The following is a 27,886-nucleotide window of genomic DNA, read 5'->3' on the forward strand; positions in this document are numbered from 1 at the left end:
ACAGCGAAATTATATAATTTGGTAATATTTGTCTAACTACCTAGTGTCTGTTTCAATCACACTGAATGTAATTTTAGCTATATGTAACACGAGATGATTTACAAAACAAAAATTAATCTCAATGTTTCTTTTACCATCATCTTGTTCTAAGGGCAAAGACAATTTTCACCTGCTTAGGTTTTGAACACTTGGGGGGAAAAACTTGCATTTACACATTAAACACACATTAAATTATCTGGGAAGAGTTCCCTGGTAAGGGTGGGTACTCTAGGCCCTGTGAGTGGGAATAGCATTTGGGCAATCCAGACATCGGAATTCTCCTCCAGGCTCAGGCCTGGACTTGCTGGGTTAGATGTTATTATTTGAAAATCTAACATGGGGATTGGTAAGCCTTGTGTCTTGAAGAGCTGCTCAGCTGCCTGCTTGTTGTCTCTGTGGAATCCAGGTACCTCTTCCCGAGATGGGTTTGAACAGCACTGCAAGTGGCATACTACAAAAAGAAACATGGCTAGACCGGATTGTTTACAACCAGAGTCAAAAGGATATCCTCCAAAAATGGTTTGAACACAACCCTTACCCTGATATAGCTACTAGGGAACAGCTGGCCAAGGAAACTGGCATTCCAGAGTATAACATTCAGATTCGGTTTAAAAACCACAGAGTAAAACAGAGACAACTGGGATCTGGATGGTCCTTAGGAAAAGATCAAACCCAGGGACAGGACCAGCATAAGCCTTGGACTCAAGAATACTTACCAACAGAAGCCAAACAAGACCAGACATCCATCACAAGATCTCAATCAAACATCCTAGTTTAAGCCTTTGACAGGATCCGATTCCCTGATATTGCAACCAGGAAAATACTGGCGAAACAAACAGGTGTTCTGAAATCAAAAATTCAAATGTGGTTTCAGAACCAAAGATCTCTGTCCCCAGGGCAGAGCAGAAGTGAGCCTGTGAATTCCTTGTTAAATGGCCCAAGTGAGACACCAGACCTGACAGCTCAGCAGCACCAAACTGACCTGTCCACTCTCTCAGGCTGGTCTCATCATTTTCCTTCCTCCAATTCTTTCAGCAGGAACCAAACATTTCTACCTGCTCTTTTCCCATCCCATGTGTCCTTCGTCCCTTGTGTGAGCCAAGGACCAAGTGACATGATGGCGCAGCCCATGCAGGTTGTACAGGAAGAACTCACCCTCTACTCTGATGCTTACAAATTACTTGCCAATACCACTAACTCCAGGAGGGTCCTTTCTGATACTCACACTCCTTTCTGGCCCCGAAACCAAGAAAAACGCCAGAATCACAAAGAACAGACTGGCACAGCAACACTGCAGTTGAAGGACTATTGTCAGCCTCATTCTGAGCACAAAACACACCAATTACAGGATTTGGGTCACATGGACTTATCTTACATTATGCAATGGGGGGAGGAGTGCTGCCAGGCTCTGATTGCAGAATAGGATCCTGGAGAAGGGACACATTGACCGACTATGGCCACAGCACACACAGTCAGCTGCAGAACCTTCTCATTCCCTCAGTCAATCCCACCAATATGTAGAAAACTCAAGCCTTTAGGTCAACTCCCACAATCCAGACTTTCAGGGAAAGATAGTCCTGAAAATTTGAGTTCTGTTCTGATCCACAGAAAAAGGACACTCCAGGACCCCAGCTGTGCCTCAGTGAAGATTTTCAGGCTCTGTTCCACATGATGCAAAACAAAGCTCACTTTCAGGAGGAGGAAAACAATATCGTTCTCAGAACCTGGTCCAGGCCTCCTTTCTCTGGAAGCAGAATCTGTGCAACTTAAAGGACGACGAACAATTAAATCATCCTGTTCCGTACAAGACTAATGCAGGGGGCAGGAAAAACCACTTGGAAATCCAAATAAAGGTTTTACTCTGTATTGTGGGCAGTGGTTATCTTCTGTACTCACTTCACTGAGCTGGCTTCCAAGCTCCATACTGCCTCCATACCGTGGGTACTAGGCAGAATCCTCACCAGATTCAGAATCTGCTGAATCCTCACCAACAAAAGCATTTCACTGATAAATACGACCTCTTCCCTGTAATCACCACGTCCCCCAGTATGGAAAATCTACAAACTGTAACCAAACCCAGGAGAGAATAGGTCAAGGGACAACTCGGCACTTCTTTCTCTTCTGGCAAGATGTGAAGGCAAACTTGAAATTAGTTTATCATATAGAAAATGAAGGGATGCTGTATTTCCTGATGATGTGAGTTGATGAAAGTGAGCTTTTTCCTGAAGCTCTGAGGGTTTGAATTGGGAGCTAGAAACTACCTTAGTATCCACCACTAAAGGAATGATTAAATCAATTAGGATAAATCCATAATACTGAGTATATTTCACTTATAATTTTTTCCTTTGACTACTTAAAACGTACAAAAATTACAGGGAAAATATAATAGCAATACCATACAGTCACTGAACATAGTCTAATGATGTTAATATTCCCACATTTTGGGGTTTGTCATATATGCAGGGAGTGCCAGAGAAATGTATACACGTTTTAAGAAAGGAGAAAACTGTATTAAAATTAGGTTGATGGTAACCACGCTGAGCACCTGTCATTGCAGAAGTCAAAGGTGACTTGCATTCATCTTTTGTTATCGGTATGTATATATTGAGTATTACAATTTTGGTGCAATTTTTTCCTTAGGCTGTGTGTGCATTTTGTTGGCACCCTCTGTATTTACACATATGTTGGGTCGGTGCACAAGTAATTACAGTTTAAAAGGTTAAAAATTGTAAAGACCGCGGTTACTTTTGCACCGAACTAATATATATATACATATATATATATATATATATTCATACATACAATTCTTCATTTTATTATAAATTACGTTAACCTAAAACCTGGAATAACCATTCTCATTCTTTTCCCTTCTTCTGAAATGGTAACTTCTAAAAACAGATTTTGGTGTATGAAGATGTATGTGGGTTTACCTTGGTGCAACCAAAGTATCCTTGAAAAACATTCTTTGTTCATTAAAAAAAAAAAATCTAACATGGGAAATAAATTCATTCAGTAACTTGAGTGCAAAAAAGAAAATTAATAAAAAGTTTACACATTAAAAAAAAATAGAAACTATTTCTAACTACAAGATAGCCAATCTTGGGCAGAAGACTTCAGCGACCCTCCATTTGACTCCCCTATTAAATGAGGTGTATTGTCAATTTCTGTTTGAACCCCAGTTACGCACTGTGAGCTGCAGAGCTGGAATTATCAAGGATGAATTTTAGAAAATCTGTCTCTGTTTAAAACTTTTTAAATGCTCACATTCATTCCCATTACCGGGAGTCAAACTCAAACTTGCCGAGTAAAATATTCAAAATCTAAGGCCATAGATCTCAGGGATGTACCGTACTCCTCTTTTACAAACCAGAACCGTAATCAATGCTTGCCTTCCTGCTTCCAAAGCTGACTTTCAAATACTAAGCACTTTTTACTCTCTATCTCCACCTGTGCGTTCCGCCTGCCCCAGGACCCGCCAAATCCCATTAAAGTCAACCCCAGCAGCCCTGCAAGTCCCCAGAGTCTCCGCGCGCAGTCCAGGTTCCCACGCTCTGCAGCCCTCCGCAACCTCTTCTGAGTGGGTAAAGCCCCGCCCTTCTCTTCACTTCAGCCGTTTTCTTCCCTACAGGCCTGCCCCTCCCCACCTGGCTATTTGGTTGGCTCGCGCCCTCGTGGTACGTCACACACCCGCGCCACCCGGAAGCCGTGATTCATCCCAACCGTTCTTATTGCCGGCGGCTCTAAGGTGAGGACCTTGTTTGGGTATCTCTGGGTGGCGGGTCCCAGAGTTGGGAGGGGCAGAAGGCTGACCCCCCGCCCCCAGCGTGAGTCGGACGAGCCCACTCCCTACGTTGAGAGGGTGCATATGCACTGCGCATGAAGCCACACTGTGTGGTCAACGTGCTTTTCCCCCTCCCCATTCCTTAGGAGCCCATCATGGCGACGCCCCCTAAACGGCGGGCGCTGGAGGCCACCGGGGAGAAAGTGCTGCGCTATGAGGCCTTCCTCTCTGACGTGCTGCAGAGGGATCTGAGGTGAGTGACAGCGCGGGGGCGAGGCGTTTGGAACGTTCCACGTGGTGAGCGGGGCGTTCGGAGTCAGGGCCTAACCTTCTGATTGGTGGACGAGACGTTCGGAGCCCGGCCCCGCGCCCCTTTCGAGTGGGGAGGAGGGGCGACATTCTGGGTGCAACTTGACAGGGATGTGGCGGTCTTAGTTGAGGGTATGTCCGCACATGCGCAGCCTGCGACGTCGCTTAAGGGTTAGTTAGGTGTTAGATTTCTTCGGCTGGAGTTTTCAGGTTCGAATCCTGGTTTGGCCATTTAGCCATCTCTGTGAACACGCTGTGCCTCACATCGCCTTTCTCTGCCACAGTTTCTTCATCTGTGAAATGGGGAAGTTGATGGTTTTGAGTTTTCAATGTGTTCAGTCCTTGCAAAAGATTTAACATGGATACTAGAGGGTCAAGGAGGATGAAAAATTATTACTATCATTATTTATCTGAGCAGGAAGTAGAGTGTTCATAAATAGGACTAAGAGCGTCCTAAAAGGGATGAGGATTTTTCTAGGGTGTGAATGGAACATTCTGATTGGAGGAAGGCATTGGGAATAGTGTAATAATTCTAATAAATAATAGCTAACACATATACGAAGCTTACTATTTCACAGGCACTATTCTAAATGCTTTATAGTAAACACTTATTTAATCCATCTAATGACTCTATGAGGTAACATTTGTCATCCCTATTTTATAGATGAGGAAATTGAATCCCAAAGAGGTTGTTTACTTACCAAAGACACACAGCTAGTAAAAAGGAGAGCCTGCATTCAAATCCAAGCAGTCTGATCGAGAGTCCATATCTTAACTTCTGCAATAAAACGCCTCTTTAGGGCATGATGACATGAGATCTCAGAGGGTCATGGTATTCCAAGAGGGACGTGGTTTCCTGTTGGTCACTATTTTACTCTTGTTCCATCATGTCCCATCAGAAAGGTACTGGATCATCGTGACAAAGTATATGAGCAGCTGTCCAAATACCTCCAATTGAGAAATGTCATTGAGCGACTCCAGGTAAAGATGCCAGGGTTAGCTACCTTTTTTTGTGGACAAGGGAGGGGCATGGGAACAAGTATTCCAGACCAAAACCTGTCACCTGACCTAAAAGTTGACCACTAACCCCTACCTCTTTTTCCCTGGCCCCACAGGAAGCTAAGCACTCGGAGTTATATATGCAGGTGGATTTGGGCTGTAACTTCTTTGTTGATACAGTGGTGTGAGTATCTACCTGCCCCTCGAAGCCCACAAGGTTCAGCTTCCCCCGTCCTTCCTTCAACAGATATTTATTTGAGTACTTGCTGTGTACCAGACACTGTGCTTGGTGCTGAAGATGTGACAGTGAATAAAATGGGACAAAATTCCTGCCCTCCCAGAGCTTCAGTTTAGGGAAGGTGGGGGAAGAGGAGTTGAAAAACCTTAAACTGTATGGTATGCTAAACAGAGATAAGAACTTCCCCCACTTCCTCTCACCACTGTTTCCTCAGCTCAGACACTTCACGGATCTACATGGCCCTTGGATATGGTTTTTTCCTGGAGTTGACACTGGCAGAAGCTCTCAAGTTCATTGATCGTAAGAGCAATCTCCTCACAGAGTAAGTCTATTCCATGAGAATAGTGTCTAAAAACACCACCATTTGCAACACCCTTCTCCTTTTCCGCCATGACTGCCTGGGATACTTAGGGACCCATCTCCCCTCCTCCACAGGGCTAGAGTGAGGAAAGTGGGGTGCAAAGCTCAGGCCCAGGTGTAGTACATATTAAGTACTCAGTAAATGGTGTTTGTATTATTCATTCACACAAACATTTATCGGGCGTCTGCTGTATGCCAGGCCCTGTGCTGGGTGGCGGGAAGGCAGCAGTGAGCACGACAAAAGGGTTCCTTGAAGGCTTACATTCTAGAAGGACTATATTGTTGCACACAACCATAATTTTGACCAGATCCAAGAGGTCTTAGCCTATAAATCAGTAACAATAAAACAAGTTACCTCTGACTTCACCTCTTGCTAATGTTTTTGCTCATTCGCTGTGCTCTCACAACACTGACCTTCACAGTCTTCTTTAAACACCCCAGAATAATCCCACCTCAAGGTGATTGCAGTGGCTGTTCTCTCTGCCTGCAGTACTCCTTCCCCAGGTACCTGCATGGCTTCCTTTCTCTTCATTCAGTGTAAGTCTTACTTAAGTGTCACTTCCTCAACAAGGCCTTCTGTAACCTAACTTTAAAATTGTGACCCCTGGCACTCCTGATTCCCCTCCCTTGTTCTACTTTTTCATATTAGCACTTATAATCTCCTAATGTTTACTATGCAGTTTACTTCTTTCTAATATTCATTGCCTGCTCCCACTAGGATATAAGGTTTACAAAGGGAGATATTTTGTCTCTACTCCAAGTGACCAGAAAAGCAACCGGCATACAGTGGGCACTCCGTGTTTGCTGAATGAATTTAAAAGCGTATGCTAGAAACAGACTGAAGTGGAGATCGAAGCAGATCTCTGTTGGTGATGATGGGGAGGTAATGTGGGAGAAAGTATGGACTCTGGTTGCGTTTAACATTTATGCAGGGAAGGGGAACTGGGAGTGTGGATGAGAGGCTCGAAATGTAGCTAGGGAAGGCTTCCCAGAGGAAGTGACATTTGAGTCACTTGGTTGAGTGAACAAGCCAGGGGGCTGACTGGGGAAGAACATTCCTGGCAAGGGGAGCTGTGTGCCTGCCGTGTTAGAGGGACTGCCAGGAGAGGTGAGCATGGCTCAGGTGGAGTGATGTTGAGCAATGCACTTAGGTTAACAATACCGCACTAGAGTTTATGCCACTGACCTAAGATTCTTTCTGCATTATACAGTGGGACCTCGGTTTTCTAACGTAATCCGTTCCAGAAGTCCATTCGAGTTCTGAAATGTTCGAAAACCGAGGCTTGGTTTCCCCATAGAAAGTAATGCAAAATGGATTAATCCATTCCAGACCTTTAAAATCAACCCCTAAAACTGCAAATTTAGCATGAATTTTACTATCTAATACCATAGATCATAAAATTGACGGCGTTCATAAACTGAAATGTTCCTCAATGGAGACGTTCAAAAACCAAGGTACTACTGTATTTATCTTTATTCCTACATTCATTTCTTCCAGAGTTGCCTCCATTAGGGTTTCAGTAGTTCTCTTTTCAAACCTTTCAAGGGTTTCAGTGTTAGTAAACCCAAAAGAGCCTCAGATCTGCTGAGATTTCTAACTCTTAGTGGTCACACCACTTGGTGAACAGTTTGGTCTAGGGGCCTGCTCTCAGGAGTCAGTGCAGTTCTCAGCTGGTTGTCATTTAGACCAAGACCATTTTTTATAACAACTCGCTTTGTTATATCACAGGATTCCTGAGCCTTTCAAATAGATTTTAATTTTATGAGACTTGATGTCTTTCCCCAAAATTAGATATTTAAGTTGTCAGCACCTGCCCCCTTGTCTGGTCTTTTTTGATATATTGGCCTGGTCTGTTAGTGTGATCAAAAGGTGGTTGAATCTCTTATTACTTAATTATAATTAGTAGGACTTCCTTGAGGTTTAATATTTCTAGAAGATGAAGAGTTGAGTCTGTGTAGATCACTCTTTAAAATGCTTGGTTACTTGTGACAAACTTTGAACTTTCAGCTTATTTTATGTAGCCAAATTGGTCTGTCAGTCCTTCCTGTTCTTAGTATATTTCTTTCTTTGGGGAATGGGAGGATCAGGTTTCTGTGTATGTTGTTTCCTGATTATACAGAAAAGGAGTACACATCCACACCCATAAACAGACATGTCATTATAGAAAGAACAGAATAACCATATGACTATTAACACTGCCTTACATTTTAAATCAGTAGCAATAAATTAAACATATCCCTTTTGTGTTATAACTAGCATTTGGTGAACTTTATATTTTTCTCCTTTTTAAGTGTTGAACGCATAGCCTTTCATAGACTAAACTTGTACCATTAACTAATTTTGTTCTCTTTTTTGATGTTCAAATTGTCCCTGATCAAGGGATCAAGCTGATCAAGTTCGTTTCTTTGTTCTTTGATCACTACCCCAGCTATTCTTGAAAGCATTGTTGCTCTCTGTCAACAGCCCCATGTTCCATTTATTTCCTGTCTTTAAACATAGACTGAACCATCTTTTAAGGATTTCAGGTTTCTTTGAGTGGAGTAGCCATTCAGCTATTCCTTCAACATACATTGGGTATCTACTATGTGCCACATACTTTTTTGGTTCCTGGGGATACAGCAGGGAACAAAGCAGACCAAATCTTATACAGTTTACATTCTAGTCAGGGAAAACAGACAACAAACAAATATAGGATGTAGTGTCACAGGTTGACAATGCTACGGGGAACAGCATGGAATAGAGATAAGAAACATGCCCAGGATGGAGCAGTTGCAGTTTTAAACAGAATGCTTGATTGGATGTGGGGTGTGAAAGAAAGAGAGGAGTCCAGGTTTTTGGCTGAACGAATGGAAGGATGTAGTTGCCATTATCTGAGATGGAGAAGATCAGGAATTCTGTCTAGGACCTTTTAAGTGTGAGGTGCTTGTTAAACACTGAAGTGTAGTTTTTGAAGATGTAGTTCAAACTCCCAAGACTGTAAATAATGCTGCAATGAACATCAAAGTACATACATCACTTTTTTTTTTTTTGAATTAGAAATAATGGAGACTATATGAAAAATTTCCATGTATTTACTTTTTAAAACTTTTTTTAAATTTTAAGACAATTTTATACTTAGAGAAAAATTGTAGAAGCCATGTAAAATACACCCCTATACTTTTTACTCAGTACACAACTTGTTAATATTTTCTTATTCTCTTTCTTTCTCACATATATATTTATGCACATATACATATATTTATATATTTACAATATATAATATATACACATGCTCACAAATGCATATATAATTTATTGTCTGTAATCCAACTCAATGATAAAATGGATGTATTATCATTAATCTTGTGAACAATGGAAACTTCCCTTTTTATTTATTTATTTATTATTATTATTTTTTTTACTTTTAACTTTATTTTATTTTATTTTTTTAATTTATTGGGGTGACAATTGTTAGTAAAATTACATAGATTTCAGGTGTGCAATTCTGTATCACATCATCTATAAATTACATTATGTGTTCACCATCCAGAGTCAGTTCTCCTTCCATCACCACATATTTGATCCCCCTTACCCTCATCTCCCACCCCCCAACCCCCTTACCCTCTGGTAACCACTAAATTACGTTCCCCAGATTAATTTTCAAACCCCGTGGCCATCTTGTGGTTACTGATTGTTTTCTAATCCCCTCACCTTCCCCTTTACCCCCACCCCCCCGCCCATCTAGCAACCCTCAGTTTTTCTTCTTTGTCTCCAAAACTGTTTCTGATTAGTTCATTCACTTATTCTTTTCTTTAGATTCCGCATATAAGTGAGATCATATGGTACTTATCTTTCTCTGTCTGACTTATTTCACTTAGCATAATGTTCTCTAGGTCCATCCATATTGTTGCAAATGGTAGATGATTGGATAAAGAAGATATGGTATATATACACAATGGAGTACTACTCTGCCATAAGAAAAGATGAAATAGTGCCATTTGCGACAACATGGATGGATCTTGAGATTATTATGCTAAGTGAAATAAGTCAGATAGAAATAGTCGAGAACCATATGACTTCACTCGTATGTGGGATATAAAACTGAAAGCAACAAAAGAACAAGATAAATAAAAACTCATAGACAGACAACAGTTTGGTGGATACCAGAAGGTAAGTGAGGGGAGAGGGGGATGATATAAGAGGGTAATGGGGCTCTTGGTGATGGAAGGAGAACTGACTCTGGGTGATGAGCACACAATGTGGTATATAGATGATGTATTATAGAATTGTACACTTGAAGCCTATGTAATTTTACTAACCATTGTCTCCCCAATAAATTAAAAAAAAATTTAAAAGGCAAAAAACCCCGAAAAAACTCCCAAGACTGGAGTTCAGGAGAGAGGTCTGGATTGAAAACATAAATTTGGGAGATACTGATGTATAAATGGGTTTGTAATATTTTTTCCAATTTAGCATCCTGTGTTGCCTTCTCCTTTCCTTACAGTATTTAGTTTCCCTAAAACTGACTCCTACATTAACAGCTCAGCACAATAAAATCCACATTCCTTATCATGATACCAAGATCCTGTATGATCTAGCTTCTTCCTACCTCTTGGACCTTATCTTGTACCACTTTTCTTCCACCATTCACTTAATTTCTAACACTCCGGCCTCCTGACTGTTCCTCAAAAAGCTCTTTCCTGCCTCTTGGACTTTTTGTGGAAAAGACCCTCCTACTTTTTAACTCTTACTTCATTCTTCAGAAAGGCCTTCCTTGACCCTTTGTGTCAATGAGGATTCTTTTGGGTGAAACTGATCCCAATTGGTTTATATAAGGAATCGACTGGTTTATGTAACTCAACAGTCCAGGGCCAGAGTGGTTTCAGGCGACTCCGGCTTCCCAGTTGCTTAGGCCTTGAAGTCTTGCTTGATTTCTCTCTCTTACAGCCAACATCCAACCCTTTGAAAAGCTGTTGACTCTACCTTCAAAATATATCCCAAATCCAATCATTTTTCATTGCCTCAACTGCTGCCACTGTGGTCTGAGTTTCCATCTCGCACCTGGACTGTTGCAGCAGCCTCCTCCATGGACCTCCTGCTTCTACATCATCTCTCCTTCTCCCCAGTCAGTTCTCCACACAGCAGCCAGGTGGATCCTTGTAAACCCTAGTCATTTCACATCCCTGCTCTGATGACAGCCTGGCTCCCATCCCACTTAGAGTAAAAGCCAGAGTCCTTACCGTGGCTTTGTAGGTTTTACACGATCTGTCTCCCTGCTTACCACTCTGACCTCACCTCCTACAATTCACCTTTGCTTATTCTCCAGCCACACTGGCCTCTCTGCTGTGCCTCAGACATGCCAGGTACACCTGCACCTCAGCACCTTTGCATTTGCTGCCTCTTGTGTCTGCAACACTTATCCTCCATATATCCAGATGATTCACTTCATTTTAAGTCTTTAATCAAACACTTCTCGGAATTGCAGCCCTCACTCCTGCACTCCTTATCCTCCCATTGTTTAATTGTTTCATTGTCCTTAGAACTATCTGACATACTATGTATTTTATTCCATCATTTGTCCCTCTTAATGAGAATTGGAGCTTCACAAGGCCGAGATTTTTGTTTGTTGTGTTTGCTGCTGTCTCCCCAGTACCTAAAACTGCCTGGCATAGAGTAGGGATTCAATAAACGTCTTTGAATGAGTGCAATCCATATGGTGGCCAGGCATCTCTGCATGGGAGCAGGTCAGGTAGTAGGATGTCCTGCCACAGGCCGTGTGGAAGTCATCCAGGATGTAGGTTGTTCTTGAAGTGATGAGGAAGCCTCATGATCATGGGGCCCACTTTGTACTTTCTTGTTTCTTTTCTCCAGGCTCAGCGACAGCCTCACGAAGGACTCCATGAATATCAAGGCCCATATCCATATGATGCTAGAGGTGAGAGCGACTCACCCCACTCCGAGACTCCACATGCTTTTAGGGTGGTGACCTGAGGAAGAGAGAGACAGAGACTGGAAGGTCCATCTGATCTCTGACCTGGAGCCAAGTTAGAAGCAAGCTGGCTCTGAGGGAGAGGTCAGAGCAAGCCTGGGGTGGGGCCTGGACCCACTCTCTGTTCTATCTCTTTTGTCCTCTTTTTCAGGGGCTTAGAGAACTACAGGGCCTGCAGAATTTCCCAGAGGACCCTCACCACTGACTTCTTCCCCCCTCTCCAGACATTAAAGAGCCTGAATGCCTTTGAGTCACATGGCCCTTCTTTTCCCCTTTAACCCCTGCTGTTTGCTGAGGTGCCTATTTCTGAACCACAAAATTGCTAGGAGGCCCAGAGATCCAGTCTCGGTGTGGAACCTTTAAAGTGCCCCTGAAGTCTCTCTGCCATCCTGTTACCTGGCAGCATTTGCTACTTGACTTACTGCTCTGCCAGCTCTTCTGTCTCCTTGGCAACCTGAGCCCCCACCTGACCTTTCTTTTCCTGGACACCACTCAATTACCATAGAGAATGGACCGATTCAGAGTGGAGTTTTGTTCCCAAGGTAATCAGCCTTTCACTTCTGGCCCTAAGGTTTACCCCTCTCCCACACCCCAGTCATTTCTCGGATACCTTAAATTACACCCACGGCCGTCTCGGCCCAAGTTGGCCTTGCTCCTGCTTCTATAAAGTTCCAGCTTCCACCAATGGGCGCAGAGCCGGATCCCACCCTCCCTGGTCCGGCCCCTATTCTAAGTTGAGACCAGCTTCCAGTCAATGCAGAGCCAAGTTCCGTCCCTGTATAGCTGACTGCTGCTCGACCCAGCCCTCTTTGGCATTTGGTTCCCGCCACTCAACGCTCCCTTGCGTGTCCGGCAGCTGTCGTCCCCTCCTACCTCTGCTCCGTTCTAAATTCCTTGGGCTTCTCCCTTCCTTTCGTCTTTTCTAGCCAATCATAGAGTTACCCTCCCTGCCTACGCATTGCCCAGGCCCGACCCCCCTCCCGGCTGGCTACTCCCACTTCTATACAAGTCCTGCTTCCGGGGACCAGCCTGGAGTGCAGCACCGCCCCGTTCGTGTTTTGGCAGCTGTCTAGGAGTCCTCATCTGCCAATCAGAAAGCACCGCTCACCTAACCCCTATTCCCAGAGGTGGTCTGTCTTCCATCAATCACATATAAGCCAATCAAAGCGAGGTAGGCGCCTCCAGAACCTTGTCAACTGCTCAGGGTCTATCAGTCTTCCTTGAGCCAATCAGAGTGTAGCACGGGCGGGGCCAAGCACGCCCCCTTGGGATCCTGGCGGCCATCTGCGTTCCATCAGTTCCTCTTGGGCCAATCACGGCATAGCTCTATGGGGTAGGGCCCGCCTCCCCAGCCCGAAGTCGAGCGGTCAATCCATGGCGTTTAGCCAATCAGCGAGCAGCGGAATGCTCGGCTCCTCCTCTACGGGCCCACGTGAGCGGTGGGGAAACGCAGGGGTGGCTGTTAGGTGTTGCCGCTGCCGTCACCGCCGCCACTGCCGCCGCCACCGCCGCCACCGCCGCCTCCGCCGCCTCGGAGCCCGGGCCTGGGGGGCGGTGGGGCCGCGCATGGAGCCCCCGCCCCCCGGAGCTGCCAACACCACTGCTGCGCTGCGCACAGGTGAGCCTTGGCCTGGAGGGTAGAGGGCCGGGTCAGTGACCCCACGTATCCTTCCCACCCTAGCGAGAGGGATGTGGCTTGGCCCGTGGCCTACTGTTGTTAGACTCCCCACCGCCGCCACCACGGCTGGTGGACCTGTCTGTAGCATTGTCCCTTCCCTATTGTACTGGATCTAACTGTGGCCTAACCCCCCTTCCTGTTTTATAGTGGATCGGTCTGCGTGCTTATATTTTTCCCCACCCTGCCTTATAGTGGACTCGTCCATGGTCTTGCCCCCACCCCCACTTATAGGGGACCAGTCTCTGGCATTGTCCAACTTCTTGACAGTAGGTCTTGTCTTAGTGTATTTCTCCTATCCTCAACTTTCAGGGACCCTGTCAGTGGCCTTCTTTGTCCCACCCCTCCTGTTCCTTATAGTGAATCAATCTGTAGCATTGTAAACCGCCCCCCCATACACCCCTCTTTGACAGTAAATTAATCTATGAATTTGTATTCTTCCCTCCTCCAATCCCCCAGTGTACCCGTTCATGGCTTTATCACACACACGCATATGCACACATCGTTTTCCAGTAGGTCAGTGTACATGCTTGTATTCACATCCCCCTAGCTTACCAGCCCATTGCCCTGTCCTCCCTTTTTTGTAGACTGACACTCCAGTCCTTGGGCTTCTCCCTTCCTTTTAATAGTGGATCAGTTTAGTACTTTGTCTCTCCCTATTTTCAGTAGCCTCTCCATGGTCTTGTCCCCCTCTCCTTTTAATTAGTCTGTGTGATGGTTTTTCCCCCTCTCCACTGTTGTGCAGGTGTCGATGTGCTTTTCTGCCCCCCTTGGCCCAGTAAATAAAATGAGCCTTTACACCACCACCACGACCACCCTGCCTTTGCAGTGACCTGTTCATTAGCCTTCCTGCAACTGGTGTCCTTGCATTTACACCCCCTCCCCTCCTGTGAGTCCAGTGCTTTGTGATCCCTCCTCCAGGAGGGTCGGCCTATGTACTTTTATTTCCCCCCTCCTTTCCTTGTGGTGAATCAGTCATGGGCTTCCCTGACCTCCTCCCTCCTTCTTAATAGTGGATCAGCTCATGTGCTTGTTGAAGCCAGGTCTTTTTGACTCTAGAACACATACCCTCATGCACACTGTTAACCATTAGGACATCCTGCCTCACTACAGTAAATGAATAATTAGAAATAGTGATAATGCTAATAGGACTAACATTTATTGAGTACCTACTATGGACCAGGCAGAGTGTTTTATATTAATGAGCTCATTTAATCTTCACCACAACCCTACGAGGTAGGTACTGAGGAAACGTCAGCATAGGGAGGTTAAATGCCTTACTCAAAGGAGACCCAGTGAGTACCAGGTTAGGGTGCCCCTCAGAACACAGGATAATTTTTGAGGCTCCCCTCTCTCACTTTATCCAATCCCATGTGAGGCCCCACTCCTTAAAAAACAAATTAGTTCCATCTCCAAGCTTTCTTTTTTCTATTTCCTCTGCCTGCAGAGCTGTCTCCATTGCATACCTTGTCTCAGCACCCATCCACCCCCAATCCCAGAAGCTCTGTGTCCTTAGTGATTTAACCACTTTCTCTCTGCACTTGTTTCCTCGTTTGTAAAATGGGAGGATCAGAGCTAGAATCCCCTCCAGTGTGTAAATAAAGAATACTTGTGAGTTAATAAAGTCACCTCTCTGGCCTTACCTCCTACACCCCAACTCTGTTTCATTCACACCGACCTCCTCACTTGTCCTCAAACACACTAGATGCGATCCAGCCCCAGGGTCTTCACATTGGCCGTTGTTTCTACCCAGAACACTCCCCAATCTCTGCATGGTCCCTTTCGGGGCTCTGTTCAAACATCAACGCGTCCCTAACCATCTGAACCTGCACACCTCGCAGGACTCAGGCCCCTTCTCTGCCATATTTGTCCCTTTGCCCTTTATCATTATCGGTTACACTGTATGAAGTTTATTGTGTTGTCTCTCCCCATTAGAATGGGAGTCTCATGAGGGCCTACAGTTTTTGTCTGCTTGGTCACTGGGAGGTCTCCAGCACCTAAAAATATACCTAGTATATAGTAGGTGCTCAATACGAGTTTATTGCGTGAACGAGTGGGGGAAAATATAATTTCAGACAAATCAGGGTGGGGGGAATGGATATGAAGCAGGCGCACGAGAGCTAGTTAAGAGGCTAGTTAGTTGGGACTGTTCATTCAACAAACATTGAGCACCTGCTGAGTACCAGGCACTCTTCTAGGTGCTGGGGATGTGAGAGGCAACAAAATAGGCAGAAATTCCTGCCCTTGTGGAACAGAGATTTGCTAAAAGTAGAGGAGACAGACTATATAAATAAGACAAATAAGTAAAATTAGATAGTATGTTAGACAAGAGCTAAGGAAGAAAAATGAAGTAGGGAAGGCAGGGATAGAATATTAAGTTGGTGGAAATGTTAAGTGCAGAGCAGGCCTCACTTAAAAGGTGACTCTTGAATTAAGGCCTGAAGGAGGTCAGGAAGGGAGCTATAATGTCTAGTGGAAGAGTCTACTAGGCAGAAGGAGCAGCTGGTGCAAAGGCCCTGAGGTGGGATTGTGCCTGGCCTGTTCAAGGCACACGAAGGAGGCCAGTGTGGCTGGACCAGAGTGGAAGGAGGTATGGGAGGTGAGATCTGAGAGGTATCGGGAGCCAGGTGGTACAGGTCACAGTGATATATAAGGTTGGGGGAAAGGGGCTTGGGAAGGGAAAAGGATGACACACTAGCTAATAGCTAATATTTCTTGAGTGTCTACCACGTGTCAGAAATACTTTTCTAAGTCCTTTGTATCTATTGACATTTAATCCTTGCAAAAGCCTTTGAGGATAGGTATGTTTTGAGGATATTTTACTTTGCGAGTGAACTATCCCCCATTTTCCAGATGCAGAAACAGACCCTAAGAAGTAGAGTAACTTGCTCAAGGTCACACAGCTAGAACAGGGCAGAGGAGTATGAGGCTGAAGGTCCAGAGAGAGGAACAGCTTTGCAAGGCCAGACAGGTTATTTGGCACATTGGATCACACAGAAGAAGAATGAATTCTGCTTGGGAGATACTGAAACTTGATGATTGTGTGATAAAGGGTTCATCGGGTGCGGGAAGGGGGAAGAGCACTCCTGGCAGGGAGTATAGCACATACGTATCCTCAGAGGTGGGAACTGGATGAACTCAGCGTGTCCATGACGTAGTATGCCAAGATTGTATCCATCTCAGAGCCTTTGTACATGCTGTTCCCTTCCCACAGATAGCATGGCTGGCTACCTCCCCTCCTTCAACTCTCTGCTCAGATGTCACTTCCTCAGGGAAGCCCTCCCTGCTCACCATGTGTAAAAGAGCATCCCTGTCACCCTCTACGATCTTACCCCTCTGTTCCTCTTCATAAGAGCTGGTGTTGTAAGGTGGCTAGGATCACGCTTGGGTTTGAACCCTGGCTCTGTCAACTTCCAGCTGTGTGACTTTGGGCAAGGTACTTCTCTATGCTTCCATTTCCTCATCTGGAAAAAGGGAGGGTAATAATAATGTCCACCCCTTAGTGTTGGTTTGAAGATTAAATGAGTTAAATGACTAAAATGGTATGCAGCACATGGTAAGGGCTATATGACTTGTTCCTATTTTTAAAATTAACATTATTCACAGCATGCAAGTAGGTGTCTAACAGGCCTCTGAGACTGACCCTCTCCAAAATTGATCTCCTCATCTCCTGTCAAAATCTGCTCCCCCACGGTGATCCCATCTTAGTCGATGCCAGTTCCATCCTTCCAGGTGGTCAGGCCACAAACCTAGAATCGCCCTTAACTCCTCTTTTACCCCTCATCTTATCTGTCAGCAAATCACATTCACTCTGTCTTCAGATTTTACCCAGAACTCGGCCACTCCTCATCAATTCCACTGCTATCACCACCATCTCTCACTTGGACTATTGCAGGAGCCTCTTCAGCCCCTCGTCAGTTCTCTTCACAAGAGCCAGAGGGATCCTGTTAACATCCACGTCACAGCCTGTCACCCCTCTCCTCACAACCCTCTCATGGCTCCTGTCTCACTTAGCGTCAAAGTCCTTACAGGATCCCAAAAAGGCTCGCTCCGTCTGGCCCCAATTGCCTCTCTGTTTTCATCTCCTCCTACTGTCCCCTTGCTCCCTCCTGTCCTGCCTCTTCCTTCAACCTGCCCGGCACCCTCCAGCCTCAGGACCTTTCACCCTGGCTGTTTCCTCTGCCTGGATCACTGCTCCCCAGGTCGTCACAAACCTGACTTCTTCACTTCTTTTAGATCTCTGCTCAAATGTCACCTCCTCAGTGACCACTCTCCCCAAACTACCCTTTCAAAAAGAACTCCTTCCCTGCTTCATTTTTTGCCATAGTTCTATCACCATCTGACATTCTTTACTTGTTTATCTTGTTTCTTATCTGTCTTCCCCACTAAAATGTCAATTCCACTAGAGCACCTGGCTCACAGTAGGCAGTCAATAAATGCTTGCTAAATAAATGAGATGAAAAGAGGTAAACACATCTGAGTAAGTCAGAGTACTAGAATTCTTAGTAGGGGTCAAGTGGGAAATATGATAATAAACAAAGCACAAAACCCTGTGTGCTATTGAGCAAACTGTCAGATTGCATTCACCTTAATCGATAAGTTTTGTTGCCACTGAAAGAGGAACGGCTAAAATTGCCTGTCTTCGCCACCAGGAGTCACACTGAACTCTTTGTGCCTCTGAAACAAGCAGGCCTTCGAAATAAACTCAATGAGGGCTCCAGTGACAGGACTCTAATCTGGACACTCCATGGCTTTGTGGCTTGTATAATTGCCTAAAATTGTGTCTGCTGAATGAACTTTAAGACAGCTCAGACATAAGAGGGTCATTCGGTATATTTAATTACAGATTAAAGAATCAGGCTATGAATAATAGAGGGAGGTTCTTTGAAACCTGATTTGGAAGGTCTTTTTCTTAACCCAACAGTCCCAGGCAGTGGGCAGTTGATTAATGAAAGCTCATTCTGTAAGGAATAGGAAGCTTATGTTTATTTCCAGTTGGCACTCAGCAAAGAGAGCAATTATGGCGGGGGACAGGGAAGGTCCTATTCTCTGCGGGACACACTGAGGAGCAGTCAGTGTGAGGGGCAATTTAATCTAATGGTTTAAAAGTTTAGACAACTGTAATCCGACTGCCTGGGTCCAAATCTTGGCCCTGCCACCTGGAGCTGTGTGGCCTGTAGACGTCATTTAGACATTTTGTGCCTTGGCTTCTTCCTCTGTAAATTAGCAATCTTAAGAGTACCTACTTCCCAGAGTTGTGATGAGGGAGAAATGAGTCAATACCTATAAAAATAGCAGTACAGGTCTGCCTGCCCTTATCTGCATGCCCTCGGAGCCAGATGTGTTTCACAATTTCGAATTTTTCGGATTTTTAGAAAGGTAACAAGGTGCACATACAAGAGGTTACATAACACTCTTAGTGGCTCCGTGATCAGCCACGTTCAGATGCCTGCAGCAAAATGTATGAACAGTAACACTAAGTAAGGATCAGTAAAGACCAGAAAGGGCCTTGTTTGGTTTCAAATCAGGTTTTGCTGCCAAAAGAGTTACAAAGACGCCTTCTGTTCTTAGAGCGTTTGGGATTTTGTAATAGTGGGTAGGGAATTATGAGCAAATCAGAAACTAATATTTGTTTAGAGCTTATCATACCCCAGGCATATTATATTTAATCTGTACAATAATCCTATACTAGGTGGTATTATTATTATTATTATTATCATTATTATTATTATTATTATCCCTATTTTACAGATGAGAAATTTGAGGCACAAAGAGGTTAAAAACATGCCCGGAGATCACACCACTAATAAGTTGCAGAACCAGGATTCCAGCCCTAGCAGCCTGGCTATAGCGCCTGGGTGATGGTCCGGTAGACCATATTGCCTGATTGGAACAATGTTTGGCACATACTAAGAACTCAATAAATAAATGGTAGCTATGGCTGTTATCAAGAAGGAGAACATATAAGGACAGTAATAGGTCTGAGGAGTGTGGGTAGAGGGACAGAAGAGAGCAGGCATTCAGTTTCAGGAAAGCTTCATAAAGCCGAGGCCCCTGGGGCTTGGGCTTCAACGATGGGGAAGACTTCTAAGCAGAGGAAGGGAGCCCCACAAGGAGTGAACAACCTTTGCTAGGGGCTGGCAGAAGGAACCTCCTGAAAACTTGATGTTTGACATGGTAGAAGATGCAAATGAAAGCGTTCAGGTGAGGGCCATTATACAAACTTCTGTTTCTGCTGTAACAAATTATCACACACTTAGCTGCTTAAAACAACACAAATTTATGTTACAGCTCTGTAAGTCAGAAGTCCAGCACAGGTCTCGCTGGGCTAAAATCCAGGTGTCAGCAGGGCTGCCTTACTTTCTGGATACTCCAGGGGAGGATCCGTTTCCTGCTCATTTGGGTTATTGACAGAATTCAGTTTCCTGAGGTTGTATGATTCAGGTCCTTGTCTCCTTACTGGCTGTCAGCTGAGGGCCATCCCCAGCTTTGTGAGGCCACCACATTCCTGGGCTCAGCCCCCTTTCATCTTCAAAGCCAGGAATGGCAGGTTGAGTCCCTCTCATGCTTTGAATCTCTCGTGCCTCTTCTGTCATGGCATCTCTCTGAGGTGCGTTTCTGCCTCTTTCTTCTTTTATTAGTAAGAGTTTATGTGATTAGATTGAGTTCACCCAAATAATCCAGAATAATCTCCATATCTTAAGGTCTGTAACCTTATATTCATCTGCACATTTCCTTTTGACATGTAGCATAATATACTCACAGGTTCCAAAGATTACGATGTGGACATCTTTGGGGAGACATTACTTTGTCTACTACAGTCTGCCCTCTGGCCCCCAAAGATTCACATTTGTCTCACATGCAAAATTCATTCACACTGTCCTAATGTCCCCCAGAAGTCTCATCCCTTTCCAGGAGTCATCCAAAGCCAGGCTGAGGAGCTTAGAATTTAGTTTGAGGGTGTTTAGGGAATGATGACGGGCTTTGGGGACAGAGATAGAAGCAAAATGGCAAGAAAAGAATCCTCCTGCTGACTTCTGCCCCATCCTGTGTCCACAGCCTCTTGGCTCTGAGCCATCTGCCCTCCAGGTACCCCTGGGATGGCGTGAGCACTCCCCCAGCAATGGACCCCTCTGTGACGCTGTGGCAGTTTCTGCTGCAGCTGCTGAGAGAACAAGGCAATGGCCACATCATCTCCTGGACCTCACGGGATGGCGGTGAGTTCAAGTTGGTAGACGCCGAGGAGGTAGCCCGGCTGTGGGGGCTGCGCAAGAACAAGACCAACATGAATTACGACAAGCTCAGCCGGGCTTTGCGGTACTACTACGATAAGGTAAGGCCTCAAAGCAGGGCTAGAAACCCCCAAATTTGTATTTCATTCTCTTGTCTTAATCACTGTAGCTATAACTTTGAAACCAATATTAAACTTTACTGGTACTTACCCCATCCTCTGGTGCTCTCAGACCAATGTTGGACCACTGCCCCCCGCCCACCGAACATTTTCTCTCAGTTATGTTCTTATCTTATTGCTTTAGCTAAAACCTTCAGTCATGCTGCCCCACCATGCCCCACACAACATTTCATTTTCTTTTTTCCTATAGCCAAAACTTTTGAAATTGCTGTTAATAATGACTCTTCCTCATCCTGTCCTCTGGAGCCCCTGGTCCAGTCCTAGACTCCCCCGGTTATTTCATAATCTGCTCTTATTCCAGAATAAGAATTCTAGAAGATTTTTTTTTATGCAAAAGATCCTCATTCCTAGAATCAAAACCTCCATGATAATATCATACTAACCTTCCCTTATCTCATCCTCTGGAACCCTCAACATTTTCATTAATTCTTTTCTTTTCTTCTGTTATTCCTTTAGCTAAAATCTCCAAAACATCATATAGTATAATACCAGCTCCACACCCCATCCTCTAGAGTTCTCAGAGCAACACTGGTCCACCCCAATATTTATATCAATTATTTTATAATCTTATTCCTATAGCTAAAATTTTAAATTTTCCTCATCTTATCCTCTCAGACTCTCAGACCAGCACTGGATTCCTCCCTTTCCAGTATTTATACCAGTTATTTAATTTTCTTATTTCTTTGCCTGAAACTTCCAAAACAATATTAATGAATATCCCTTTTCATTCCTTTTCTGCGAACACAAGCCTGTGACATACCTGACCAGCGTTAAGATGTCCCCAGGGTAACCTCTGCCTCCCCAGATGCCTGTTACCGCCCAGCACAGCCCTGGACCTATGCTGCACACCTTTAATCATGTATAGCATGTATTCCATTTTCGGATTTTATTCCTTTAGCTCAAATCTCCAAAACAGTGTTAATAACGAGGCTGCCTCGCTGTGCTCTGAGACCCCAAGACCATCTCTGAGACCCTCCAGACCTATCCTGAAATACCTCAGACATGCTCTGTGACCCACCCAAGCCAGCCTTGAGGTTCTCCCCCAAATTTATACCAGTATTTTAATGTTCTTGTCTAGTTGCTATCAGTTACTTCATTTTCAAATTGCCTTCGCTTAAACCTGCCCGGAAGAATTAACACGGCTCCTCACCCTGTCTTCCGCAGTGACTTTGCCTGTTCCATGTCTGTCAATAGCTCTAAATAATCCTCTCTATTAGTCATTTATCACCACATTCTTTTACATTAATTTAGTCTCTTCGAACATTTATATCAATTACTTCATTTTCCTGTCTTACTACATTAGCTAGACTCCAAAACTGTGTCCCGGCAACCACCCCCAAGGTCTGACCCCGTTAACCCAAGACACCCCTGTTTTTTGGAGCCAGAAGGAAAGCCTGCTCCTGTACCTGCTGCCCTAGGTGGGCCCCATCATTGAGAGGAGCCAATGGGTGTGTGTGTGGGGGGGTGTCTGAGGGGGGGAATCGGTCGGAGAGGTGGACATGAAGAGTGACAGAGGGAGACTTGGGGGGGTTAGATTGGAGGGAGACAGAGAAAGGGGAGAAGCGCAGTAGACTAAAGGAAGAATTGTGGAGGGAAAAATAGAAAACTGAGGAAGAATCCAGAGAGAGGAATAGGGATGGGGAAGAAAGAGAGGGAGCTGCTGAAGGAGGAGAAGTGAGGAGCCCAAACATTGAGAAAGAGACAGGTGAGATGTGGAATGGGCTGAGAGGAGGAACACGGCGGTGGGGGGCAGACATGGAAGCAGGACAGTATCTATATAAAAAGATAGGAGAGGGGCATGAGGGAAGAAAGACACAGGAGACCTACCCCTCCAGCCCCGCAGCCTCCGTCCACAGCCTCCTCCCACCCTGGCCCTTTCTTCTAAGGCCCCTGTCCTGTCTCCTCCCTTCCCAGAACATCATCCGCAAAGTGAGTGGCCAGAAGTTCGTCTACAAGTTTGTGTCCTATCCTGAGGTTGCAGGGTGCTCCACTGAGGACTGCCCACCCCAGCCCGAGGTGTCTATCACTTCCTCTGTGGCAAACGTGGCCCCCGCTGCTGTACATGCCGTCCTTGGGGACACTGCCTCCGGGAAGCCAGGCACACTCAAGGGTGCAGGAATGGCAGCCCCAGGTGGTTTGGCACGCAGCAGCCGCAATGAGTACATGCGCTCAGGCCTCTATTCCACCTTCACCATCCAGTCCCTGCAGCCACAGCCACAGCCACCCCTGCATCCGCGGCCTGTTTCAGTGCTTCCCGGCACCGCCCCGGCAGGAGTCGCAGTGCCCCCCTCAGGGAGCAGGAGCACCAGTCCTAGCCCCTTGGAGGCCTGCCTGAAGGCTGAGGAGGCAGGCCTGCCTCTGCAGGTAAGGGCTGGAATATGGAAATTCAGTAAAAGGAGGGCTGTACAATTCCCAAATGAGGAGGGGTAGGACAAGGGACATGAACGTCCCCTTAAAGGAGACATGGTAGAAGGAGGGATGCAGAGGTCCCCTTGGAGAAAGGGTTGGGATGGTGAGCGGTGCAGGTACTGAGGAGGAAGATGAAGGGAGCAGTAATTAGTAGTACGCCCAGCTCGTAGTAGGTGCCCTGAACGTATGTGTATGTATTTGCTTAATGCACTGGTTCTCTCACTTCACTCATCAGAATGGCCTGGAGGGCTCACAGGTTGCTGGAGCGCACCCCCCCCCCAGTTTCTGATTGTGTGGGTCTAGGGATGGGCCCAAGAATTTGCAGTTTTAACTGGCTTCCAGATGAGCTGGATGCTGCGGTCTGTAAAGCAAATTTTTTAGAACCACTGCTGTCATGACTTGAGGGCAGTATCCCGAGAGTCCCGCCCCGCCCCTAGAGGGGAAGTTGCCCCAGAAGAAACCCAACTTCCTTGGCTAAGCCCCAGTCCTGTTGGAGAAGCTGCTTGGATATGCAAGCAGTACCAAGCCCTGCTTTCCAAGGGAAGTCATTGGCTTCGCTACCCCAGCAATCCTTACACGCCCCTTCCTCTCCCAGGTCATCCTGACCCCGCCCGAGGCCCCGAACCCTAAGTCAGAAGAGCTGAATGTGGAGCCCGGGTTGGGCCGGCCACTGCCCCCAGAAGTGAAAGTGGAAGGGCCCAAGGAAGAGTTGGATGTGGCAGCCAGTGGGGAGGCAGGGTTTGTGCTAGAAGCCGCAAAGGCCGAGCCGGAAGACCCTCCCATGGAGGGCCTGCCGTCACGGCTGCCCACAGTTGTTATGGAAGGTGCAGCGCCAGTGGGCGGCCTCGGGGCTTCCACAGCTTCCAGCACGGAGGTCGCCCAGCCTCAGAAGGGCCGGAAGCCCCGGGACCTGGAGCTTCCACTCAGCCCTAGCCTGCTGGGTGGGCCAGGACCCGAACGTACTCCAGGATCGGGAACTGGCTCCAGTCTGCAGGCGCCGGGGCCAGCACTAACGCCATCCCTGCTACCTACGCACACATTGGTGAGTGCCCAGGGAGGGGCGGGGCTGGCTCCCAGGAGGAGTGGGACTGGCGCAGGGCTGCACAAGAGCCGTTAGACTGCGAGGGCCACTGTGGTTTTCTGAGTGAGTGGGAAGGTGCAGCCCACAACTGCGATTGGCTGCGCTGAGCTGGAGGGATGGATTAATGAAGGGCGAGCAAGGCTAAGGCCGAGGGATCAGTGGTCAGAAGGAAGGGCAAGTCAGGGGTTTTGTGGGTGGGGACTGAAGGACCAAGAGGCCTTGTGTGGGAACTTTGTGGGTTGGGAGGTGGCCTGAGGAAACTGAGCGGGGCTTTTTGGTCTGGGATTTGCTTAGTGGGCTTCCTGTGAGGTATAGGGCTGGGACGTAAGAGTTGGAGGTTGACCCTGAGATACTGGGATGACTGTGAAGTTTGGGTGGGGTCTTCTAGGTGGTCTTGCCCAATGAGGCTGGGGTGGGCTCTCAGGAGTTGGGAGGGGTTGTTGAGGTCAAGTTCGAGAGATGTCATGGGCATGGCCTTAGCAGTGAGTTATGGTCTAGGCCTGTGCCCTTTCGGGGAGTGACCTCAGAAGTCTGAGTTGGAAATCTGGTGGGGCTGGAATCAAGCTCCTTCTGTTTCCCCACACCTGCCCTCTGCCCACTTGATCTCCGACCACCCCTTCCCTACAGACCCCGGTGCTGCTGACGCCCAGCTCGCTGCCTCCCAGCATTCACTTCTGGAGCACCCTGAGTCCCATTGCACCTCGTAGCCCTGCCAAGCTCTCCTTCCAGGTAGGATCCCCTCCCCCATCTCAGAGAGAGGGAGAGACACTAGCATGGCCCCCATCCATGACCTCTCCCTATTTCTGTCCCCAGTTTCCGTCCAGTGGCAGCGCCCAGGTGCACATCCCTTCCATCAGCGTGGATGGCCTCTCAACCCCCGTGGTGCTCTCCCCAGGGCCCCAGAAGCCATGACAACCACCACCACCCATTTCTGGGGTCACTCATGCCCTGAACTTCTTTCCAGCCAGCTGTCTCAAGGAGAAACAGTTCAGCTGACTCGTGCTCTGGTCATGGTGGGGTGGGGATTCTTGGGAAGAAGAATCTTTAAATAACTCTTCCACAGGAAACATACTTCTTTTTTCTTGGTCAGTCCCCCAGTGGCCGCCCTTACACGTCTCCTACCACGGTGGTAGGGGCGGTTTATTTATTTATTTTTTGAAGGCCACTGGGAGGAGCCTGGCCCAACCCTGGGTGGTGAGGACATCTCCCCAGCTCCACATTTTTTTCCCCAAGATAAGACAATTGGGGTCTGGCTTGAGAAGGACCTTTCTTTATTTATTTCTCAGCCTGCCCTTGGGGAGCTGAGGGAGCCCTGTCTCCATTTTGGGGTGTGGGTGGAAGAGCTAGCTTGTTGTAATTTTTTATTCCTGATTATCCCCAAGGGTCCAGGAAGAATTTGTGCCGTTTAACGGTTTGGAAGTCTTGGCCAAGACAGACTCACATCCTTGGGAAAGGAATTCCCACCCCCCAGCCTTTCTCTCAGACAGCCTGTCCTTTGTCAACCACCTTTTTGGCCAGGGATGAATGTCCCTTTTGTTCTTCTCCCCCTGAGAAGCCATTCCTGTGTCTGCCAAAACTCCTGGGGTCCTGTCTCTTACCTCCCAATGGAGGGTTTTTTGGGGGGAGTGGTCCCCGTCTGGGGGGCCCCTCCAGCCAGTACTCCAGGTCTCCCTGTCCCCCACCCCTGCCATTTTGATAGTATAATCTATTTTTAAATGGGGCTTTTCAATAGGGGAGAGGGGGCATCTCTTCCTATATCTGAAATGGGGTGGGTGGGAAGGAAGGGATTTGGGGGGGGAATCTTCCTGCCACCCCCAAGTGTTTATTTTTGATACCAAACATGTATTTTCAGCTCCCTCCCTCCCAGCCCCCCAATTTCCTGCGGGCGGGTACAAAGGACCCTTTAAGTGTCCCTGGAGTTGGGAGGGAGGAATGGGGGACATAAAGCCTGTCCTGTCTGATTTCCAGGCTGGAGAGGGTGGGTTCAAAGGACTCTTGGACTCACCTGTCAGCAACAGCCCAGCCCAGGCCTAGGGACCTGGAGGTTGGTGATTTGGGGGGACAGTGCTACACCTGTCACCACTGTATGTTTTACTTCCCCAAAAATGGATCTTTTTTTCTAAGTCCCAAAGAATGGGGAATTGTTCCTGTAAATATATATTTTTAAAGGTGATGCTGGAGGCTGCTAGCGTTTTTTTTTCCTGAAGCCATGGGGGCTAACTGAGTATGACTGGCATGACTGTGTGTGAAAGGTGGTGAGGGCGTGAGATTGACTGTGAGAAAGAAAGCATGATGGTGTGTGTCAGACACAGGAGTAGAGACTGCAGATTGGTAACCAGGTATGAAAAAGAAACTGTGGAGAGCTGTGTGTGTGTGTGTGTGTGTGTGTGTGTGTGTGAGATCATGTGAGAGAGGGGAAGTTGTAACCACAAACTTGACATTGTGTCTGTGAGAAATTGTGGTTGTGTGTCAGGAAATCACTGTAGAAATGAATGATTAAGGTACTGTACAGTAAACTAGTGCTGTGTGTGAAACAATGTTTACGAGAAGGTCGTGGGGACTGCAAACCAGTCACTGCTTGACAGGCTACTGGTGAGCGAGACAGACTGAGTGATCAAAACAACAAGGTGTGAGAGCCTGTGGGCATGAAAGTGTGGTAGATAGAGCTTGTCGGGCACTGTGTGTAGGTGAGAAACTTCCCTGTACGTAAGCAGGTGACTCAGTGTTGGGAGATGAATTGTGTATGACACTGTTCATGCAAGTCATATCAACTAAAGTCATGGGAGCACATGTGTGAGAAGTGAATTGTATGAGGAAAAAAAATGACTGTGAAGCCAAATTTGTGCCTGAGACACAAAATACGAGAACACGTGATTGTGTGTATGAAAACTGTTCATGTGAGACTAGCAAAGACTGTGTGAGAAAGTGAGAAAAACATGGTGGTGCCTGGGACAGTATGAGAGGCTGTAATTATGTGTGTGTATACCTGAGAGTAGCGGCAAACTGATTTACAGTTACTCCTCCAGTCTAGCCCCACAGGTTCAGGGACTGTGAAAGTGTGAGAGAAAATGATGGTGAGACTGAGTGACTGAAACGGTCCACGAGACCGCATAACTGGGAGTAAGAGATGATAAGTAACAATACAAAGTCAGCGTTGCGTAAGAAAGTTGATGACTGAGCAGTACATGAGAGTGTGTGGGTCTGCAAAACATTTCATAAGACTAACTCAGAGGCTATATGTTTGTGAAAAACTGAGAATATGAGACTGGGAGACCACGTGATCGTTGTGTGTGAAAAACTGGTGAGGCTGTAATTGTGTTTGTACATGATCAGCTGACTGTATGAGGAAAATGATGGTGTAAGATGGGCCGTGAGAGACTGTGTGTATAAAATGTATTGAGAGCCTAGTAGCAATTGTGAACTAGTGACCACAGATGTCAGAAACTGACTGAGGGAAAGTGATCATGCCACTGAATGGGTGACTGAGAGAGTGTCTGAGCAACTGATTGTAGGGGTCTGTGTAGAACTCTTTGCAAGAGACTTCAATAAAGGCCATAAATCAAGGACTGGTATGTTGGAAGCTACTTGAGAAGAAATGTGAGACTAGGCGACTCA

At 46.4% G+C, this 27,886-nt stretch overlaps 2 protein-coding genes and 1 pseudogene across 4 annotated transcripts in view; all 3 read left to right on the top strand.

The window, feature by feature from the left end:
* UXT (ubiquitously expressed prefoldin like chaperone) overlaps positions 1 to 11,945 on the top strand; it is an 89,140-nt gene extending 77,195 nt beyond the window's left edge. Inside the window, exons 4-10 of one of the 2 annotated variants that reach the window (XM_033111320.1) lie at positions 3,668 to 3,784; positions 3,967 to 4,073; positions 5,029 to 5,110; positions 5,245 to 5,312; positions 5,581 to 5,688; positions 11,578 to 11,641; positions 11,847 to 11,945. In XM_033111320.1, the coding sequence (XP_032967211.1) occupies positions 3,976 to 4,073; positions 5,029 to 5,110; positions 5,245 to 5,312; positions 5,581 to 5,688; positions 11,578 to 11,641; positions 11,847 to 11,900 (474 nt within the window). In that variant the 5' untranslated portion in view covers positions 3,668 to 3,784; positions 3,967 to 3,975 and the 3' untranslated portion in view covers positions 11,901 to 11,945. Of the gene's footprint in view, positions 1 to 3,667; positions 3,785 to 3,839; positions 3,864 to 3,966; positions 4,074 to 5,028; positions 5,111 to 5,244; positions 5,313 to 5,580; positions 5,689 to 11,577; positions 11,642 to 11,846 lie in introns of those variants that run through there. The other variant, XM_033111331.1, reaches the window with a different exon arrangement.
* On the top strand, positions 461 to 1,486 carry LOC117016772 (double homeobox protein B-like; annotated as a pseudogene).
* A 1,185-nt stretch (positions 11,946 to 13,130) lies between the features above and the next one.
* ELK1 (ETS transcription factor ELK1) lies at positions 13,131 to 26,445 on the top strand. 2 transcript variants are annotated; one of them, XM_033111298.1, is made up of 7 exons: positions 13,131 to 13,232; positions 13,277 to 13,313; positions 20,430 to 20,703; positions 22,696 to 23,145; positions 23,786 to 24,232; positions 24,899 to 25,000; positions 25,085 to 26,445. In XM_033111298.1, exons 3-7 carry the CDS (start codon positions 20,494 to 20,496, stop codon positions 25,181 to 25,183), a joined length of 1,308 nt encoding a protein of 435 aa, XP_032967189.1. In that variant the 5' UTR covers positions 13,131 to 13,232; positions 13,277 to 13,313; positions 20,430 to 20,493; the 3' UTR covers positions 25,184 to 26,445. The 2 variants fall into 2 exon arrangements, with proteins under 2 accessions (XP_032967189.1, XP_032967198.1); XM_033111307.1 differs by having other exon boundaries at positions 13,151 to 13,224; positions 13,276 to 13,313.
* Positions 26,446 to 27,886: the final 1,441 nt, after the last annotated feature.

Source organism: Rhinolophus ferrumequinum, chromosome X (assembly GCF_004115265.2).
Source record: "Rhinolophus ferrumequinum isolate MPI-CBG mRhiFer1 chromosome X, mRhiFer1_v1.p, whole genome shotgun sequence".
Taxonomy (NCBI): domain Eukaryota; kingdom Metazoa; phylum Chordata; class Mammalia; order Chiroptera; family Rhinolophidae; genus Rhinolophus; species Rhinolophus ferrumequinum.

Coding starts and splice junctions, on each gene's coding strand:
- ELK1 (XM_033111298.1), top strand. CDS start 20,494: ATGGACCCCTCTGTGACGCTGTGGCAGTTTCTGCTGCAGCTGCTGAGA. Junction 24,233..24,898: donor TGCTACCTACGCACACATTG/GTGAGTGCCCAG, acceptor CCTTCCCTACAG/ACCCCGGTGCTGCTGACGCC. Junction 25,001..25,084: donor CTGCCAAGCTCTCCTTCCAG/GTAGGATCCCCT, acceptor TTCTGTCCCCAG/TTTCCGTCCAGTGGCAGCGC.